This window comes from Neovison vison, chromosome 4, assembly GCF_020171115.1.
Source record: "Neovison vison isolate M4711 chromosome 4, ASM_NN_V1, whole genome shotgun sequence".
Classification (NCBI taxonomy): Eukaryota; Metazoa; Chordata; class Mammalia; order Carnivora; family Mustelidae; genus Neogale; species Neogale vison.
Genome location: NC_058094.1, coordinates 180,555,291 through 180,574,957, shown reverse-complemented (window position 1 = coordinate 180,574,957; position 19,667 = coordinate 180,555,291). Strand labels below are relative to the sequence as shown.

The window sequence follows — 19,667 nt, the reverse complement described above, 5'->3', positions numbered from 1 at the left end:
ATAGATAAATAAAATTTAAAAACATAAAAAATAAGTTAAAAAACAGAAACAGAAACATAAAGCAAAGGGGTTGAACTAGTTTATGTCTGAGATTATTCCCAGCTCTCAAACTGTGTGATTTTATACCTATGTGGCTGCCAGATACCAGGATAGAAATACAAATGAAACACATTTCTTGTCCATTAGATATTTTAGCCTTTGACTGTGGATAATTTTTTTTTTAAAGATTTTATTTATTTATTTGACAGAGAGAGATCACAAGTAGGCAGAGAGGCAGGCAGAGAGAGAGAGGAGGAAGCAGGCTCCCTGCTGAGCAGAGAGCCCGATGCGGGCCTCTATCCCAGGACCCTGAGATCATGACCTGAGCCGAAGGCAGCGGCCTAACCCACTGAGCCACCCAGGCATCCCGACTGTGGATAATTTTTAAAAAATCTTATTTCACTTGTGCTTTTGAGTAATGACTATATATGCGTGTACTTGTGTGTTTGCACATATGTATATATTTGTATGTGTATAGGCTGGGTGCAGTTTATAGATTGTGAATTGTTTATAACTTTTGCCCATGTTTCTACTACAGTATTTTAAAAAAACAACTTGTAAAAGATTTTTTTATGTATTAAGTATTCTCGTTCTTTATTATAAATATTAGAAGTATTTTCTCAGTTTGACATTTGTCTTCCTAAAGTCCTTTCTCATCCTACATTTGAAAAAAATATTTGTCTGCCTTTTTTTTTTGGTACTTTTATGGTTTCATTTTTTCCTCAAAAAAACCCCTTCTAATCCATTAAGAATTCAGTCTTGTGTACGGCATGAGATAGGAATCTGGCTTTATTTTTTCCAGATGATTAGCCAATTCTTCTAACACCATTTATTGAACAGTCTATACCTCTTCCACATAATGCACGGTTTTATATCTGCCATTGTGTTTCTTCTTTTTCCCTCCAGCTGAGGAGTGACTGGGACTTCATTTCTGGATTAAAAAGTAATAGTTCCTTAGCCTTTGTGAATAGGGGAAATCACACAGTGTGGAGAAAAAGCACATTGACCCTTAAAAAAAAGTGGTCATATCTTTGTATGTTATAAATGAGGGTAGTCTGTTGGTCAACAAATATCCTCAGATCTCTACCTATTAGATACATGGTACCATTGTATTTCCTGACCATTCTGGCTAGCTGAGGCATGACTAGTCTGGCAAATTTTGAGTGGCCATGATGTGTGTTAGTTTTGGGCCAGAGCATTTAATTGCTGGTGTGAGACTTTCCAGAACCCGTCATGTTGGATGCTGGCTGCCCCTTCAGTCTGGATCACTGAATGTCTACGATGAGAAAAGCTCTCCTGTCCTCGCTACCAGATATAGTGACCAGTAAATAAACCTTTCTTGGTATAAGACACTAATATAATATTTGGAGGTTCTTTATGTCAGAAGCGTAACTTGGCCTATCCAAACCTATGGAGCCTCTTTCAGTATTTCTGTTTGATTTCTTTGTCATCAAATGAACCCCCACTAGAGAGTTTTCTAAGGAGAAGGTATTCTTTAATATATAGTGATTGACACAAAGGAAAAATAAGGCAGTTTTAGAAAAAAATAAATGAAATAATAACTTCTTGTTTAATTTGGGGGGGTAACTTTGATTTTTTATCCAGGTAATCTGGAGTTCTCATAATGTTTGCCAAAGCAACGAGGAATTTTCTTAAAGAAGTTGATGCCGGAGGTAACCTGATTGCAGTATCAAACTTGAATGACTCTGATAAGTTACAACTTCTAAGTCTGGTGACCAAAAAGAAGAGATTCTGGTGCTGGCAGAGACCCAAGTACCAGTTTTTATCTGTCACCCTTGGAGATGTACTCATAGAAGACCAGTTTCTGAGTCCAGGTAAGTGTCTCTGGGTATATTCTACAGTTGGTTCCTGAAAAGATGATGATTCATCTTCTAGGCACATGGTGTCATGAGAGATCAATTGTAAGGTGAGACCTTACAATGAATTCTGTTTCTTTGCATACACTCTTAAAGACATTTCTTCCCTTCCTCCCTTCCTCCCTCCCTTTCTTCCTTTTTTTCTTACTTTCTTTTTTTTTTTAGATTTTATATATTTTTTTTGGAGGGAGGGTAAGGGACAAAGAGAGGAAGAGAGAATCTCAAACAGACTCCCCGCTGAGTACAGTGCTGGAGGTGAGGCTCGAACCCACAATCCTGAAATCCTGACCTGAGCTGAAATCAAGAGTTGGACGCTTAACCGACTGAACCACCCAGGTGCCTCAAGGTACCCCTTTTTAAAAATGAACAAAATTCTACAGGCCAGACAAGAGAAGTTATAGCTTAATTAAAAAAAATACTGCAGTTTTGAGTATTAAAATAATCCATGCCCATTGTAAGTGTTGTGGCCGCCCAGCATAGATAAGATGGATCTGCCACCCAAAATCTGATTTAGTGTTGAAGTTGATGATACCACTATCCATCAGAAGGGTGTGGAAAGTTTTGTTATTCACATAAGGGAGCTTTCTGGTGAGAGCAGAGCAGTCAGGCTCTCAAGCTAGTCCAAAAATAGCTAGAGAAGAGGGAAGGTAAAGAAATAAAATTTCTGTGTAGCACTTTGTATGATCTAGAACTGTTTCCTTTTATCAGAAAATGACATTGTTCTGGCCTAAACCCAGTGGACATATTGAGCACGTGCTATGTGCCAGGCTCTGGGTTATATGACTTACATACATCAGCGTGTAACAGAATCCATCAGGAAGGTGGTATCTCCAGATGACAGCTGAGAAGACGGAGGTTCAGGGAGATGCGTGGTAGCCAGTTCTTCTAGGTAGGGATAGTAGAATAGCGATTAAAATCTGGAGCTCTTTTTTTTTTTTTTTTAAAAGATTTTATTTATTTATTTGACAGAGAGAGATCACAAGTAGGCAGAGAGGCAGGCAGAGAGAGAGGAGGAAGCAGGCTCCCTGCTGAGCAGAGAGCCCGATGCGAGACTCGATCCCAGGACCCTGGGATCATGACCTGAGCTGAAGGCAGAGGCTTTAACCCACTGAGCCACCCAGGCGCCCAAATCTGGAGCTCTTAAACAGCGTTCTGTGCTACTTCCCAACGCATTTCCCAAAATGTTTGTGTTCCATAAGATATAAATAGGAAAAGATTTGGGATTAAAGGCATTTTCACGGTTGTCTTATTTTTGGTGGTCGTGGTGACAGAGATGATTCTCTATTTCGTAAATTGTGAAGATAGTGATTGATGATAACTTCTCAGCCCTTGCTGAGGAATGGTTTCCTTGACTGAAGTGAAGGAAATACAGGTGTAGGCGGCAGTGAGTGGATGGAAAGAAGTCTTGCAGACTTCAGACAGACTTGAATCTCTTAGAAGTACAGCCAGGAGCCCACGAGAGCCTTGGGTCAGGGAAGTGGAAAAAGCCAAGTGTAAAGTTCCTAAGAGGCTCTAAATACAGTTATATCAAATGACAAGGACTGACACTATTTTTATGGTGGTATTTGGCTGGATTAAAACTGAGAACAGTAGAAATCTGGAGATAGGAGCAGGGGGCAATTCTGAGAGGAGATCAGCACGTATTTGTCTTTGGTGTCCGTATAAGAATGGCAGGTCTTGAAGGCAATGTGCTGGTCCCCTGGGTGTGACCAGGTGAGGAACACAGTAATTCCCAGAGGACTTGACTGAAGCTGGGACACCTGGATGGGGCGGGGGAGGTGGCATCTTCCCAAGTCTGGGAAGCCAGAAAGTAAGGGCAGAGAGCCTGGAGCTTGTCTGTCCGAGGACAGTGTTTGAGTGAGAGGGAGGCAGGGAGGGAGGGCAGGCATGCCCACTGACTTTATCTGAGGAGAGATAAGGTATTGTATGATAAGGAATGAAATGGCTGGGTAGAGGTCAATGTAAACAGGTGAGCCTGGATGCCTGGGTGGCTCCGTCAAGCCTCAGACTCGAGATTTCAGCTTGGGTCCGGAGCTCAGGGTGGTGAGATCCAGGCCCCAGTCAGTCCTGCATCCATGCTGGGGGTGGAGCCTGTTCTCTCCCTCTGCCCATGCTATCGCTCTAAAAAATAAATAAATAAAAATAAAAAATAAACAAGTAAGTATGGGAAAGGAAATTTTTTCCTAGAGATGGTAGCGAAGGCCAGGGGAACGTCCTCCCAGACTGCTGGGTGGGAAGGGGAGATGCCTGCGCTCCACAGGGCTAAGTAAGGCCGACCACTCGGACATGCGTCAGGAGCAGAACTGCTGTTTTCACTCTGCTTCGGGGTCCTCCTCATGCAGTTCTTTACAGTCTTCACACAGTTAAAATATTCTATTTAGGAGCACCTGGGTGGTTCAGTGGGTTAAGCCTCTGCCTTCGGCTCACGTCGTGATCCCAGGGTCCTGGGGTCAAGCCCCATATCGGGCTCTCTGCTCCGTGGGGAGCCTGCTTTCCTTCCTCTCTCTCTCTGCCTGCCTCTCTGCCTACTTGTGATCTCTGTCAAATAAATGCATAAAATCTTTAAAAAAATATATAAAATATCCTATTTAAAAAAATTCTATCTGAATAGTGATTAAATGGATGCTTGCTTTAAAGTTTTTTTACTTATTTATTTTTAAGTAATCTCTATAGCCATTGTGGGGCTAAACCTCACAACCCTGAGATCAAGAGTTGAGTGCTCTGCCAACTGAGCCAGCCAGGGGCCCCAGGATGCTGGCTTTAAACTTATTTGTTAAACTCTTCAGATATTTGTGGTGCCCCTGTCTACATATGTATATATTGGAAATGAAAGACAAAATAAACAAAAACAGCACCCAATAGAGCCCCCTGGCCACCAGCCCCATCCCTCTCTCATTCAGTACCTCGGGGTGCTAGCTCCATTTTGGTTTGAACATACACCGAGCATGGTTGCCAACTTTCCATTTTGAATGGAAATTCAAAAATTTTTTTCCTGTGGTTTTCCATAAGATTGGGAAAGTAGGTGACTTAAGGCAGCTAGGTGGCCAGATTATCCTCAGACTCCTTTGCCTGTCTCATTCACTCCAGTGGTCGTGGAGTCGGACTTTGTGAAATATGAGGGCAAGTTTCAAAACCACGTGAGCGGGACCATCGAGACGGCACTAGGGAAGGTCAAGCTGAATGTTGGAGGCAAAGGACTTGTGGAAAGTCAGTCTTCTTTTGGAAGCCTGAGGAAGCAGGAGGTGGACCTGCAGCAGCTCATCAGAGATTCCACTGAGAGGTAATGACAATTCTGTTTGGCATTTTTGGATTTGACACGTATCTCATTCAGTGGGACCTTTGTGAAAAGGGTGACGGTTGGGAACTTTTCCCCAAAGCAAAGTTGCTTTGATTGAGTGTTGCGTTGAAGCTTTCTGAGAGGTCATCTTTTTAGCCTGGAATTTCTTCATTGTTCTTACCTGGAGTGGGGAGAAGTGGAAAATATTATTATTTTATTTAATTTAATTTATTTTTTTTTTTTTAGATTTTATTTATTTATTTGACAGAGAGAGATCACAAGTAGGCAGAAAGGGATGAAGGGAAGCAGGCCCCCTGCCGAGCAGAGAGCCTGATGCGGGACTCGATCCCAAGACCCTGAGATCATGACCTGAGCCGAAGGCAGCGGCTTAACCCACTGAGGCACCCAGGCGCCCATTATTTTATTTTTTTGATTGAGGTGTATTTGACATATAATGTTGTATTAGTTTCAAATGCACAACATAATGATTTGTTATTTGTCCTATTGCAAGATGATCACCACATCTATTTACCACCATATGTAGTTCCAAATACGTTTTTTTCTTGCGATGAGAGCTTTTAAAATATATTCTCTTGGCAACTTTCAAACATGCAGTATGACTGACTATAGTCAGTGTGTTGTATCTTACATCTTTCACAGCTGGATGTTTGCACCTTTCCATCTTTACCCATTTCATGTACCTCCACCCTCCACCTCTGGCAACCACTAATCTGGTCTCCGTATCCCTGAGCTTGTTTGTTTTGATTCCATATAATATGAGATTGGGCTCTTCTTGTCTTTCTGTGTGACTTATTTCACTTGGCATAATCCCCTTGAGCTCCATCCATGCTGTCCCAAATGGCAAGATTTCCTTCTTTTATGTGGCTGAATACTACTCCATCGCGTATGTGTTAAGTTAGGTGCCTGACCCTATTCCAGGAGTGTCCGAGAACTCAACTCAGTGCTGGTACTGTCTGCCTACAGATAGTATCAGCTTCATAGGGTAAGGGTTCAGTTCTAAAAAGACTGTCCTCAACCCTTAGTCTGTGTCGGATGCCAGCAGCAACCCTGGGCTGTTCCTTGTGCTTCTGACGATGAGGCATGCAGGTTGGAGATGCCCATGCCCCCATCCTTGGACTTCAGATGTCCTTCCAAGTCCAGGTTGTCAGCTGTACTTCTGACCAACTGGCTAAAAATCAGATTCCCGTGACCCGCTCCTTGAGTTCAGTTAATTTGAAATATGAAACATTTTACATAGGAGATCACTTTCATTACAAAAGGATAATAACTCAGGAACAGCCAGGTGGAGGAGATGCATGGGGCATGGTATGGGAAAAGTCATGGAGCCTCCCTGCTCTCTCCAGGTCACCACTCTTTCCAAATCTTCATGTGTTCCCCAATCTGGAAGCTCCCTGAACCCCATCTTTTTGTGGTTTTATAGAGGCTTTATTACACAGTCAGAATTGATTAAACCCTCATGGACCATTTGGTGATTGATTGAGCCTCCAGCCCCTCTCCCCTCCCTAGAGGTTGGAGTGGGGGTACTGAAAGTTAAAACCTTCTAATTACAGGTTGACTCCCTAACCAGCCCCCATCTTTAGGTTACCTCAGGCTTTCCCAAAGTCACCACATTAAGATAACAAAAAACCTTTATTGCTTTTATCGCAGGTAATTCCACAGGTTTTAGAAGCTCTGTGCCAAGAACTGGGTTGAAGACCAAATATATATTTCTTACTATAAACCACAATATAACATACATATATACTATAATTCTTTATCCATTCATATATCCATGGATACTTAGATTGTTTCTATATTTTTGCTATTCTAAGTAATGCTGCAGTGAACATCGGGGCACAAATCTTTTTGCAAAAATGTTTAAATACTTGGCATAAGTACGCAGAAGTGAAAATTCTGGATCGTATGGTAGTTCTATTTAAAATTTTTTTTTAAGATTTTATTTATTTATTTGACAGAGAGATCACAAGTAGGCAGAGAGGCAGGCAGAGAGAGAGAGAGGAGGAAGCAGGCTCCCTGCTGAGCAGAGAGCCCAATTCAGGACTTGATTCCAGGAACTTGGGATCATGACCTGAGCCAAAGGCAGCGGCTTAACCAACTGAGCCACCCAGGTGCCCACTTCTTGTCTTTTTGATACGAGCTATTCTAACAGGTGGGAGGTGATATCTCATTGTGGCTTTGATTTGTATTTCCTTTTTTTTTTTTTTTTAAGATTTTTATTATTTGAGAGAGAGAGAATATGAGATGTTGGAGGGCTAGAGGGAGAAGCAGACTCCTCATTGAGCAGGGAGCCTGATGTGGGATTCGATCCTGGGACTCCCACCTGTTCCCACCTGAGCTGAAGGCAGACACTTAGCTGACTGAGCCACCCAAGTGCCCAGTGAGTGATACTGGGCATCTTTTCATGTGGCCATTGGCTATTTGTATGTCTTCTTTGGAAAAATGTCTAGTCAGATCTGCCCATTTTAAAACTTGGATTTCTTTTTTCTGTTGAATTGTATGAGTTCTTTATATATTTGATATATTAACTCTGTATCGGGTATATGATTTGCAAATACTTTTTCCATTTAGTAGGTTGCCTTTTCATTTTGTTGATGGTTTCCTTTGTTGTGCAGAAAGAAGTATTTTAGTTTGATGTAGTCCCATTTGCTATTTTTCTTTTGTTGCTTTTGCTTTTGGTGTCAGATTCAAAAACTAATTGCCAAGGCTGATGTCTAAGAACTTACCATCCATGCTTTCTTCTGGGAATTTTATGGTTTCAGGTGTAACATTAAAGTCTTTAATTACTTTGAATTAATTTTTGTGGATGATATAAGATAGTGGCCAAGTTTCATTCTTTTGCATATGGCTCTCCAGTTTTTCTAATATTATTTATTGAAGAGACTGTCCTTTCCCCATTTTATATTCTTGGCTTCTTAGTCATTAATTAAATGACTGTATGTGCATAGGTTTATTTCTGGACTCTGTATTCTGTTCCATTGATCTGTATGTCTGTTGTATATCCAAGTCTTACTGTTTTGATTAGTGTAGTTTTGTAATATAGTTTGAAATAAGACAGTGTGATATCTCCAGCTTTGTTCTTCTTCCTGCTACTCAGGAGTTTTTGTGGTTCTGTTCAAATTTTAGAATTTTTAGAGTTGTTTTTTTTTTTTTTTCTGTGAAAACTGCATTGGAATTTTGTTAAAAGATTTTATTTATGGGATGCCTGTGTGGCTCAGTTGGTTAAATGGCTGCCTTTGGCTCAGTTCCTGATCCCAGCAACCTGGGATTGAATCCCACTTCGGGCTCCTTGCTCTGCAGGGAGCCTGCTTCTCTGTCTGCCTCTGCCTGCCACTCTGTCTACCTGTGCCCTCTCTGTCTCTCTGACAAATAAATAAAATCTTGAAAAAAAAAAAAGATTTTATTTATTTATTTTGCAGAGATTGAGAGACAGAGCATGAGTTGGGAGTGTGGGGAGAAGGCAGAGGGAGAGGGAGAAGCAGATTCCTTGCTGAGCAGGGAGTCCAGCATGGGACTTGATCCCAGGACCCTGGGATCATGACTTGAGCTGAAGGCAGATGCTTAACCAACTGAGCCACCTAGGAGCCCCAGTACATTCAAATTTTGATGGGAATTACATTCAATCTGTAGGTTGTTTTGGATAGTAGGGACATTCTAGTGATATTCTAATCCATGATCATAGAATATCTTATTATTTATTTATTTTTCAATTTATTATTTATTTTAAAGATGTTATCTCTGTCAAATAAATAAATAAAAAGTAGGCAGAGAGGTAGGCAGAGAGAGATGGGGAAGCTGGTTCCCTGCTGAGCAGAGAGCCTGATGCAGGGCTCAAGCGCAGGACCCTGGGATCATGACCTGGGCCAAAGGCAGAGGCTTTAACCACTGAGACACCCAGGTGCCCCTTTTTCAATTTATTTTTATCAGAGGCTTACAATTTTCAGTGTACAGAATATTCATCTCTTTGGTTAAATTTATTCTTAGGTATTTTCTTCTTTTTGATGTAATTACAAATGGAATTATTTTCTTAATTTCTCTTTTGGAATGTTCATATCCGTGTATAGAAATGCAGCAGACTTTTGTGTATTGAGTTTGTATCCTGGAACTTGGCTGAATTTCTTTATTAGTTCTAACAGTATTTTGGTGGGGCTTTTAGGATTTTCTGTATGTAATATCGTGTCATATGCAAATAGTAGTAGTTTTTTTTCTTCATTTCCTGTGTGGTGGCATTTTATTTCTTTTTCTTGTCTAATCACTCTGGCTAGGATTTCTAGTACTATGTTGAATAAAGTAGAGAGAGTGAGCATCCTTGTTCCTAATCTTAGAGATAAAGCTTTGGATTTTCACTGTTGAGTGTGGATTTTCACTGTGAGCTTATCATATATATGGCCTTATATTGAGGTATGTTCCCTCCATATCTACTTTGTTGAGAGGTTTTATCATATAGGAATATTGAATTTTATTAACACTGCTTTTTCTGCATCTATTGAACTGATTGTATGATTGCTATGATTTTATTTTGTTAGGGTAGTGTATCACATTGATTGATTCATGGATCTTGAACCATCCTTGCATAGATGGAGTAAATCTGACTTGATCATTATGTATGATTCTTTTAATGTGATGTTTTCTTCAGTTTGCTAATATTGTATTGAGGATCTATGCATCTATGTCTATCATGGATATTGTCCTGTAGTGTTCTTTCTTTTTTAAATTGAGGTGTAATTGACATGCAACATAGTATTAGTTTTGAGTGTACAATATGATTCCATATTTGTATATATTGTGAAATGATCACCACAATAAGTCTTGTTAACATGTGTTATCCAACTGACCTATAATTTTCTTTTCTGTGATATTCTTGTCTCGTTTCAGTACCAAGGTAATGCTGCATTTTAAAATGAATTTGGAAGTGTTCTCTCCTTTTCTGTTTTTTTGGATAAGTTTGAAAAGGATTGCTATTCTTTAAATGTTTGGTAGACTTCACCACTGAGGCTCTTTGGTTGACTTTTGTTTGTTGGGAGATTTTGATTAGTAATTCAATCTCCTTATTAGTAACTGGACTGTACAGATTTTTTATTTCTTCCTGATTTAGTCTTAGTAGGTTGTATGTTTCTAGGTGTTTATTCTTTTCTTTTAGGTTGTCCAGTTCGTTGGTGTATAATTGTTCATTGTACTGTCTTAAGACCCTTTGTATTTCTATGGTATCATTTTGAATATGTCTTCTCTTTCATTTCTGATTTTATTTATTTGAATCCTCTCTTCCTGGTGAGTCTGTTAAAAGTTTGTCAATTTTGTCTGTCTTTCTAAAGAACCAGCCATTAGTTTCATTGGTATTTTCTATTGTCTTATTAGTCTCTATTTCATTTATTTCTGCTCTCATCTTTGTTATTTCCTTTCTTCTATTAATTTTGGGCTTTGTTCTTTTTCTAATTCCTTGAGGTGTAACGTTAGGTTGTTTATTTGAGATTTTTCTTGTTTCTTGAGGTGTAGACATTTATTGCTATGTATTTCCTTCTTGGAATTTTTGAGGCATCCCATTAGTTTTGGTGTATTATATTTCTGTTTTCTTTTGTCTCAAGGTTTTGTTTTTTTTAATTAATCTTTTATTCTTTCACACATTGGTTGTTCCATAGCATGTTCTTTAATCTCCACAGCTCTGTGAATTTTTCAGTTTTCTTCTGGTAATTGAATTTAGTTTCATACTATGGTGCTCAGAAAAGATTCTTGATTTGATTTCAGTCGTCTTAAATTTATTAAGAATTGTCTTGTGGCATAACATAATGGTCTATACTGGAGAATGTTCCATATGAACTTGAGAGGAATTTGTATTCTGCTTTTGGATAGAATATTCTGTATATATCTGTTATGTTCACCAGGCCTAACATGTCATTTAAGGCTGATACTTCCTTGCTGATAATCTGTTTGAGATGATCTATCCATTGATGAGAGTGAGATATTAAAGCCCCATACTATTATTGTATTGCTGTCTATTTCTTTCTTTAGGTCTGTTAATATTTGCTTTATGTATTTAGGTACTCCTATGTTAGGTACATAAACATTTACAAATGTTATATTCTCTTGTTGGGTTGACTCCTTTAACATCAAATAATGCTCTTTGTCTTTTATCACAGTCCTTGTTTTAAAGTCTTTTTTGTCTGCTATAGCTAGCTTAGCTTTCTTTTGGTTTCCATTTATATGTAATATCTTTTTCCAGAACTTCACTGTCTGTATTTGTGTCTTTATATCTTAAGTGAATCTCTTGTAGGCAGTATATAGATGGGTCTTGAGTGTTTGTTTTTTTTTTTATCCATTCAGCTACTCTGAATTTTTATTGGAGAATTTAGTCCATTTACATTTAAGAGAAGCACTCTATTAGCAATAATCGTGCCTCAGATAAACCTCATACTGCCTCATACGATACTGCCACTATGCAAAGCTTAAGGGAAGCACTCTAAAAGAATGTTACTTCAGGCAAATATCTACTTTTTTAAAAAAGTTATGCTATTTATAAAATGCCAATGAGGAGAATGCTATGACCTACATTTTTAAATATTGATATCAGAAGCAAGAAAATGACAGTCCCCTCTGGTTCCTGCTAGCTTTCTGATTAGGAAAAGAAGAAAGCAAATTAGGGGCTTTAGCAGAAGAGCTGGTTTTCAACTAGGAGATCTTGAAGAAAACCCCACAGTTATTCCTTGCTTAGCTTGTAGTAAATACTTTTTACTCCATATAACTCATTCTTTTTACCTTATTTCTATTGAACAGTCAATAAGGAATTTTGTTGAGTGCCCACTATGTGCCATGTACTGTTCTACATGTTTGGGATGCTGCATTGAACAAAATGCCAACATTTCTGCTGTATAATCTAGTGGGGAGAGACACAAAATGTACAACTCAGTGCAGTATATACTAGGTTGATGGGGATTGGTTTTATGGAGAAGAATATAGCAAGAAGGGCGTGCTAGGAATGGGGTTTATGATTTGAAGAATTGGCCATAGAAGGCATTGCAGGGAAGTTGGCATCATTGCGAAGATTTGAAGGAGGACAGATTCAAGTACAGGGGTATCCTGGGCAAGAGTGTTGTGGGCAAGGGTCAATGTGGCTGGAGTAAGTAAGCTGGGCAGGAGAAAGGGAGGCCTGGGGGGGGCGGTAAAAGGAGTGGATGGCAAGTTCTACAGGGACTTGCAGGCTGCTGGAAAGACTTCAGCTTTTATTCAGAGTGAGATGGGAAGCCACCAGAAGACTTTGAGCAAGAAGTGACATGGTGGGACTCATTTTTTAGGGGGATCTTTCTGACTGCTGATTTGAGAAAAGAGTGGATGAGTGGAAGCAGGGAGTCCAATTGAGAAGTTTTTGCAATCATCTTCACGAGAGCTGATGTTTTCGTTTGTATGTTAACATATATGTGTTTTTCTGTGTAGTTTTATCTCCTTTTTTCTATCTTTCATTCTTTTTCTTTTTACTCTTGTTCATTTAAAACAGAAAATGCAACTCCAAATAAAGAGAAAACTCACTTGCATTTGTATATAGGTGGTTTATTTTCACTTTTCCAACATTTTTAGGATTATATGAAATATAAAATACATTCACTCATTGAACAAAATTATGTTTAAAAAAATTAATGAGTAAATATTACCATAAAAGTCATGTATCAAGCATTTAGTGGGTGGATTTTCTATAGACATTGAGAACACTGAGGCAACTGCAGTCTTCAAAGCTTATTCACTAACCACTCGTGCTTAATGAACTTGAAAGACCTTGGCCATTATTCACTTCCTCCTAGTACTTCCTAGGACTCTAAGACTCTGGCAGAAATCTCCCTTTGGTCAGAAAAATTTAAGTTCTCTCTGATGATACTGGGTGGAAGGGACAGCCACCTCATTCTGTGACAGTCATAGTCTTTATTTTCCTTTCTCTGAGGCTTTTTTTCTTTGCTAGGGAGGCATTTTCCTTTTCTACTACAATACTTTGGGACTCACCGGAAACACATCTGTTGTTTATCTGAAAATAAAATTTATCTGGGCATCATCTATTTTTATTTGCTAAGTTTGGCAAATAAGGAGGAAGGAGTACAGGTGGGCTAGGAGTGTCCAGGGGCCTCTGATTCTCAGTCATCAAATCTCTGTGGTTAAGCCCTTTTGGGAAGTTTTGTTACTTCTATTTTTTTTTTTTTAATTTTTAAAGGTTTTTTTGTTTGTTTGTTTTTTTAAGATTTTATTTGTTTGTTTGACAGAGAGCTCACAAGTAGGCAGAAAAGCAGACAGAGAGAGGGGAAAGCAGAATCCCTGCTAAGGAGTGAGCCTGATGTGGGGTTCGATTCCAGGACCCTGAGATCATGACCTGAGCTGAAGGCAGACGCTTAACCCACTGAGCCACCCAGGGGCCCCTTGTTACTTCTTTTATTTATTTTTTATTTTTTAATTTTCAGCATAACAGTATTCATTATTTTTGTACCACACCCAGTGCTCCATGCAATCCGTGCCCTCTATAATACCCCCCACCTGGTACCCCGGTCTCCCACCCCCTGCCCCTTCAAAACCCTCAGATTGTTTTTCAGAGTCCATAGTCTCTCATGGTTCACCTCCCCTTCCAATTTCCCCCAACTCCCTTCTCCTCTCCTCAAATAGCATGTCCTCCATGCTATTTGTTATGCTCCACAAATAAGTGAAACCATATGATAATTGCCTCTCTCTCTGACTTACTTCACTCAGCATAATCTCTTCCAGTCCCGTTGCTACAAAATACTTCTGTTTTGTGACCCAGGTTTGGCAATGCTTTATAATCGTATTTCCCAGTATAGGTTTTCCAAACCCTCTTTGTGATTCAGGTGTAGAAGATGATGCCAACAGGAAGCATATGGAAAGGGGTCAGTGAGTAGAGATAGGAGAAAATATTCGGAAGGGAAAGAAGTTCTTGCCAGAAGTTGTAAGTGGGAACCCAGGGAGAGAGGAAGGGAAGGAAACAAGCCTCTACTGAGCACCTGTTGTGTGCTAGGCACTTTAAGGCACAGACACAAAGTGTGCATTTACTCTGCACAATTCTCTTCTTTTTCACTTAGGATCTAAGGCTCAGAAGGAAAAGTAACTTGTTTTCAGTCCCTGAGCTCAATTTGGATGCTGGAGCTGGGATTCAACCCAGGATTTCCTGGCTCTAAGTTTCCCATTCTTTCTTCAAAATTGTGTTTAAGTGACTGTGAGGCAAAGAAACTGGCAATGTTCTGGCACAGAATGGAAAGGTAAAGCATGAATCCAGGTTCCCAGCACAGTGGACTAGACAGACATGTGTGAGCAAGCCCAGCGCATGGCTAGGCCTGCCCACCTGGAGGTGCTGTACACAGGGATGAGATCACCTCAGGAGGATCTTTAGAAGCCTGTTCATTGTAGAGGTGATGAAGGTGGTGAGGTGGAGGTGAGGAAGAGGGTGGCACTAGGAACATGGGAAGGAACACATTTAACATCTAGAAATATAGATGAGTCTTCTGACAGAGTCACCTCCTCCTTGTTCTGTTGCTAAGAGGTAAAGGTGAGTTACAGAGGGAGGGGATGGATGGCAAGGGAAGACTCTCCCAGTCATGGGACAGAGATCTTGTAGAGCTAATGTTCTTACTTCATGCTGGAGTCATAAATTCTTATCTACATCATCTGCCTGTCTGTGGACTCCTACAACATCATTGGATTGATAAGGTGCTGTCTGACATATGTGTGGCCTTGGGAGAGGTAATTAGTAATGCTTAAGTACTGTACGTTCTTGAGGACTTATTTGGAGTCAATCATTTTATTTCAGGTAATTTAGATAACTTGTCATCTGTGTAAAAGATATTTTAAACCTCAGAATTCAGAGTATTAGCTTTATTGTCCATGAAATGTGTGTACCTCTCAAAAACTTCCTCTATTCTTGAAAAAACGGGCACCTGCATATACAACATTTATGTAGCCTTGTTGAGCATGAAGGTATTCTACTGGATTTAACCTTCCATACACCTGGAGCTGAAATCTTTGAATGAGAGCTCTGTTTATCTTTAAATATTCTTTTTGTTTTTTTTTTTTAAAAGATTATTTATTTATTTATTTGACAGACAGAGATCACAAGCAGGCAGAGAGGCAGGCAGAAAGAGAGGAAGGGAAGCAGGCTCCCCGCTGAGCAGAGGGCCCGATGTGGGGCTCGATCCCAGGACCCTGGGATCATGACCTGAGCTGAAGGCAGAGGCTTTAACCCACTGAGCCACCCAGGCGCCCCTATCTTTAAATATTCTTGATGGAAAACCACGCTACGACAGATCAGGGACTTCTTTTTAAAAACTTTTTTAAATAGAGAACACCATGTTTATTGAGACATTTTCATAATGATTTGGACTCATGTTTTATTCTTAAGATCATCACTATTTTGTAATAAACTCTCATTTTTCTGCCTTGTCTCCCATTGTCAGCAGCTGTCTCTTGCTGCCTCAGATATAACCACTGCACCCCACACCATCTCTGCCTCTGATCTCCTAGGGTCTTGGGGAGGTTTATTTCTGGTAAATAACTTCTATAACTTGCTATGTCACTTCTGCCTCTGGTCTGTTTTCTCAGCTGTTGCTGAAGCACCTGGACTAGATGACCTTTGAGGGTTTTCTCCTGGCTAAATATGAGAAGTGAGTGGACTCCAGAGTACACGCATCAGCCCCTTCTCCCTGAGTTCAGGCCCTGGTTTCAGCTGATTTCCAGGGCAGATACCATTCTCATTCTCTGTTGTATTGTATAGCAAATTCTAGTAAAACAGATTCAATTTCTGAATGAATACCTGATAATTAGAAGTTTGACTTTTCATTAAGAATTCCAGCTTCTAAATGATATGCCACTAATGTATCATGCCAGCAGTGGTATGGCAAGGACAAACTTCCATAATTATTTAAAATATTTCAAAATTACACTCAGTCTTATTGTATCTAAATACTTCCGAATTCAGGGGCGCCTGGGTGGCTCAGTGGGTTGGGCCGCTGCCTTCGGCTCGGGTCATGATCTCAGAGTCCTGGGATCGAGTCCACATCGGGCTCTCTGCTCAGCGAGGAGCCTGCTTCCTCCTCTCTCTCTGCCTGCCTCTCTGCCTGCTTGTGATCTCTCTCTGTCAAATAAATAAATAAAATCTAAATAAATAAATAAATAAATAAATAAATAAATACTTCCGAATTCCAAAGGTTTACACACAAAAACTTTTATGTAAAAAAATCATTTTTAAAGATTTTATTTTATTTCTCAGAGAGAGAGAGAGAGCACACACGTATGCATGCACAAGTATGGGCAGAGAGAGAGGCAAGCTGTCCTTGAGCAGGGAGCCCGATGTAGGACTTGATCCCAGGGCCCTGGGATCATGACCTGAGCCAAAGACAGATGCTTAACTGACTAAGCCACCCAGGCATCCCGCACACAAGAACTTTTAAAAGCTCCTCTTTGTTGTGGCCCACATCTGACCTCTCTAAAGTTCCTAACATAGCTCTCGTGAGCGCGTCCCCATGTGCTGTCTGCTTTTCCCTGATTTAGCAGTGATTTGAGGGCAGGTTTTGGAAGGCCCATGTCTTTCTTAAAGAAACCGTGCATTGTGGTTGGAACTGTCTTCTTTCCAACCTGATAAATTTCCCTGTGGCCCGCAGATAGTTGGGAAATCCTTTTGTGCTAGTGTTCAACTCTGCATGGGCATTATTATTTTTCAACTCTTTTTTTTTTAAGATTTTATTTATTTATTTGACAGAGAGATCATAAGTAATCAGAGAGGCAGGCAGAGAGAGGAGGGCAGCAGGCTCCCCGCTGAGCAGAGAGCCTGATGCGGGACTCAATCCCAGGACTGTGAGACCATGAACCAAGCCAAAGGCAGAGGCTTAATCCACTGAGCCACCCAGGTGCCCCAGGCATTATTATTTTTAATGGAGTTTGTGCCTAACAATTTAAAGACTTCTGGTCACATGTACTTGAAGACCAAAGTCTCCTGAATTTGGTCCTTTCATTTTTTTCTCTTTTTAATTTGTTTCTCCTTCAGGATCAGCCTTAAAGTAGTCAAACAAACAAGGGGAGGGTACCCCAAAGTCTGGGCGTGGGAGCAGCCAACAGCATCTCTTCAGGCTTTTCTCTCAGTGTTGGGGGTAGGGGGACTCTAGCCCCATCGTGGAGTGGTAAACTTCAGGCTCATCTGTAAAAAGAAAAAAAAACTGGAAATGTGGAAATATAAAGAATAGTATAATGAACAGTAATATACCACCTCCTCCCACTCCTGGCTTAAAAAAGATCTTTTTCTTTAAACCAAGACCTAGGAGCCATCTGTTTCTCTTTCATTGTCCTGGATTTCATTAATAAAATGGGATTAGTGTTCCCAAGGTATTTGTGTGAGAATTAAATGAGAGAATATAAACCAGGCAGGATGCGTGGCAAGTTCGCGCTGCATGTAGTTATCAGTGGGAACACTTTTTTTTTTTAAAGATTTTATTTATTTATTTGAGAGAGAGAGACAGTGAGAGAGAGCACGAGCGAGGAGAAGGTCAGAGAGCGAAGCAGACTCCCCATGGAGCTGGGAGCCTGATGCGGGACTCGATCCCGGGACTCCAGGATCACGCCCTGAGCCGAAGGCAGTCGTCCAACCAACTGAGCCACCCAGGCGTCCCTCAGTGGGAACACTTTTAGAACTGTTGCTATTATAGCTAGCCCCAAACAGAGCTTGGTTATAAAAGCCAGGAAAGGTCAGAGCTGTCAGAGGGAAACGTGTGACTTAGCCTTTGATAATAGAGCAGGGAGATGCCGCGTTTCAGAGGAGAAATCAAGTGACGTCCATACAGACTGAAGTGTAGCTTTTCTGATATTCACATCTTGGAGGAGGCAGGCAGCTTCGGAGTCGCTGTTGGGAACGGACTGTGGGAGGACTAGTGACTGTCAGGGAAGGTGGGAGAGGCTCTGGTTCCTGTCTGTAGCCACAGCCTGGCTTCTTCCGAGATGAGTGTGGACCCAGACCCTTGGCTGTGCCACCAAGTCTGGAAAGCAGGAGGCTGTTCTCTGTATGTTTTGTCATGGGAAACACTTGTTCAACTCTTGAATAAAGCTCTACAGAGCCCTTGAACAACATCAGGAAGATGTTAGTGTGCCTTGTCTTGGTGATCATAGTCTTTGTGAGAAATGCAGCTATGAAGCTTTCAAGGTGTCACCAAGTTCACTCTTTTAAAAAGATGTCTTTTCTGGGGTGCTTGGGTGGCTCAGTCAGTTAGGTGTCTGCCTGGGCCTCGGGTCATGATCCCAGGGTCCTGTGATCAAGCCCCGCATCGGGCTCCCTGTTCAACGGGGAGTCTGCTTCTCCCTCTGCCTCTGTCACTCCCCCTGCTTGTGCTCTCTCTCTCAAATAAATAAGTAAAATCTTTAAAAAAACAAAACAAAACAACTTTTCTGAGACCCCCCAGACCACACCCATTTCTGTGCTCTCTGAAAAGTCAGTGAACTTACTGTTATTTTTTTCAAATTATTCTGTCTCCTGCTTTTAATCTTAGTTCTTAGGACTGAGGGCTTGTGAAAGCTTCTTTCACTTTCTGTTATTTTTATCCACAGTGTAAATCACGGCCAACTAATAACCCCTCATGTAGGAGATAAGGGCGTTCTGGGGATTCTTTCCAATATTTGGTTCTGGGACTAGTTGTTATTTTTTTTTCGCAGAACCCATCATGTCCTAGCAGCTTTACTTTGACAGGCTACTTCAGCTCTTTTTGGAACTAGGTAAGATTTATGTCCTAAGGAGAAACGCTCAAGTACTATTTTCTTCTAAGATTGGTTGACATTATATTTCATCAAATCCAAGATGTCATCCATTGTAAGATGCACCACTATTTGACATATCACTAAGAAAGAACACTGCCAATTAAACCATGTCACCCATCAATTTTAAAACATCCTGATTTCAGATGTTAAGATGTGAAAAAAATACATGTTTTAAGATTGATGAGATGTGGATGAGATGAGATTCAAAACTGGATTGCCTGGAACAAGTCAAGAGTTCAAGTTCAGATGAGCAGATGTTTATCCCACCTGGGCTCTTCATACAGGGTCTGACACATAGCCTAGAGCCATCACTGAAATTGTCCTCTTCTCTCTCAACCTGCTTCTTGGCCTGATTCCCTTTGAGGCGCTGGTTGCTGAGGCTTAAGTCTAGTTGTCTCAGCCAGAAATCTTAGTACCAGACATGACTCTTGCCTCAGCTTCTCGCCCACACCTAGTCTCTGGCTAGTTGACTCTACCTCTTCAGTATCTTTCTTACCTGTACCCATGGTCCTTGCCTCACAACCACGTCCCTGGTGCTGGCCTCCACTGTCTCTTCTGTGGATGTTCATGGAACTTACTAGTGGATGTCCTCGTCCCTGTATCCACTGTGACCCCTCCCAGTGGGTTCTCCGCAGGCAGTGGGTTGGAGCGTGTCCCTGCTTGGCTCGTGCCTTCTGTGCCCTCTG

General features: G+C 40.8%; 1 protein-coding gene across 3 annotated transcripts in view; it reads left to right on the top strand.

The window, feature by feature from the left end:
* GSDME (gasdermin E) overlaps positions 1–19,667 on the top strand; it is an 84,498-nt gene that overhangs the window by 18,913 nt on the left and 45,918 nt on the right. For all 3 annotated transcript variants that reach the window (XM_044246239.1, XM_044246237.1, XM_044246238.1), the window contains exons 2-3: positions 1,645–1,874; positions 5,004–5,196. In XM_044246239.1, coding sequence (XP_044102174.1) covers positions 1,664–1,874; positions 5,004–5,196 — 404 coding nt within the window. In that variant the 5' untranslated portion in view covers positions 1,645–1,663. The remainder of the gene's footprint in view (positions 1–1,644; positions 1,875–5,003; positions 5,197–19,667) is intronic.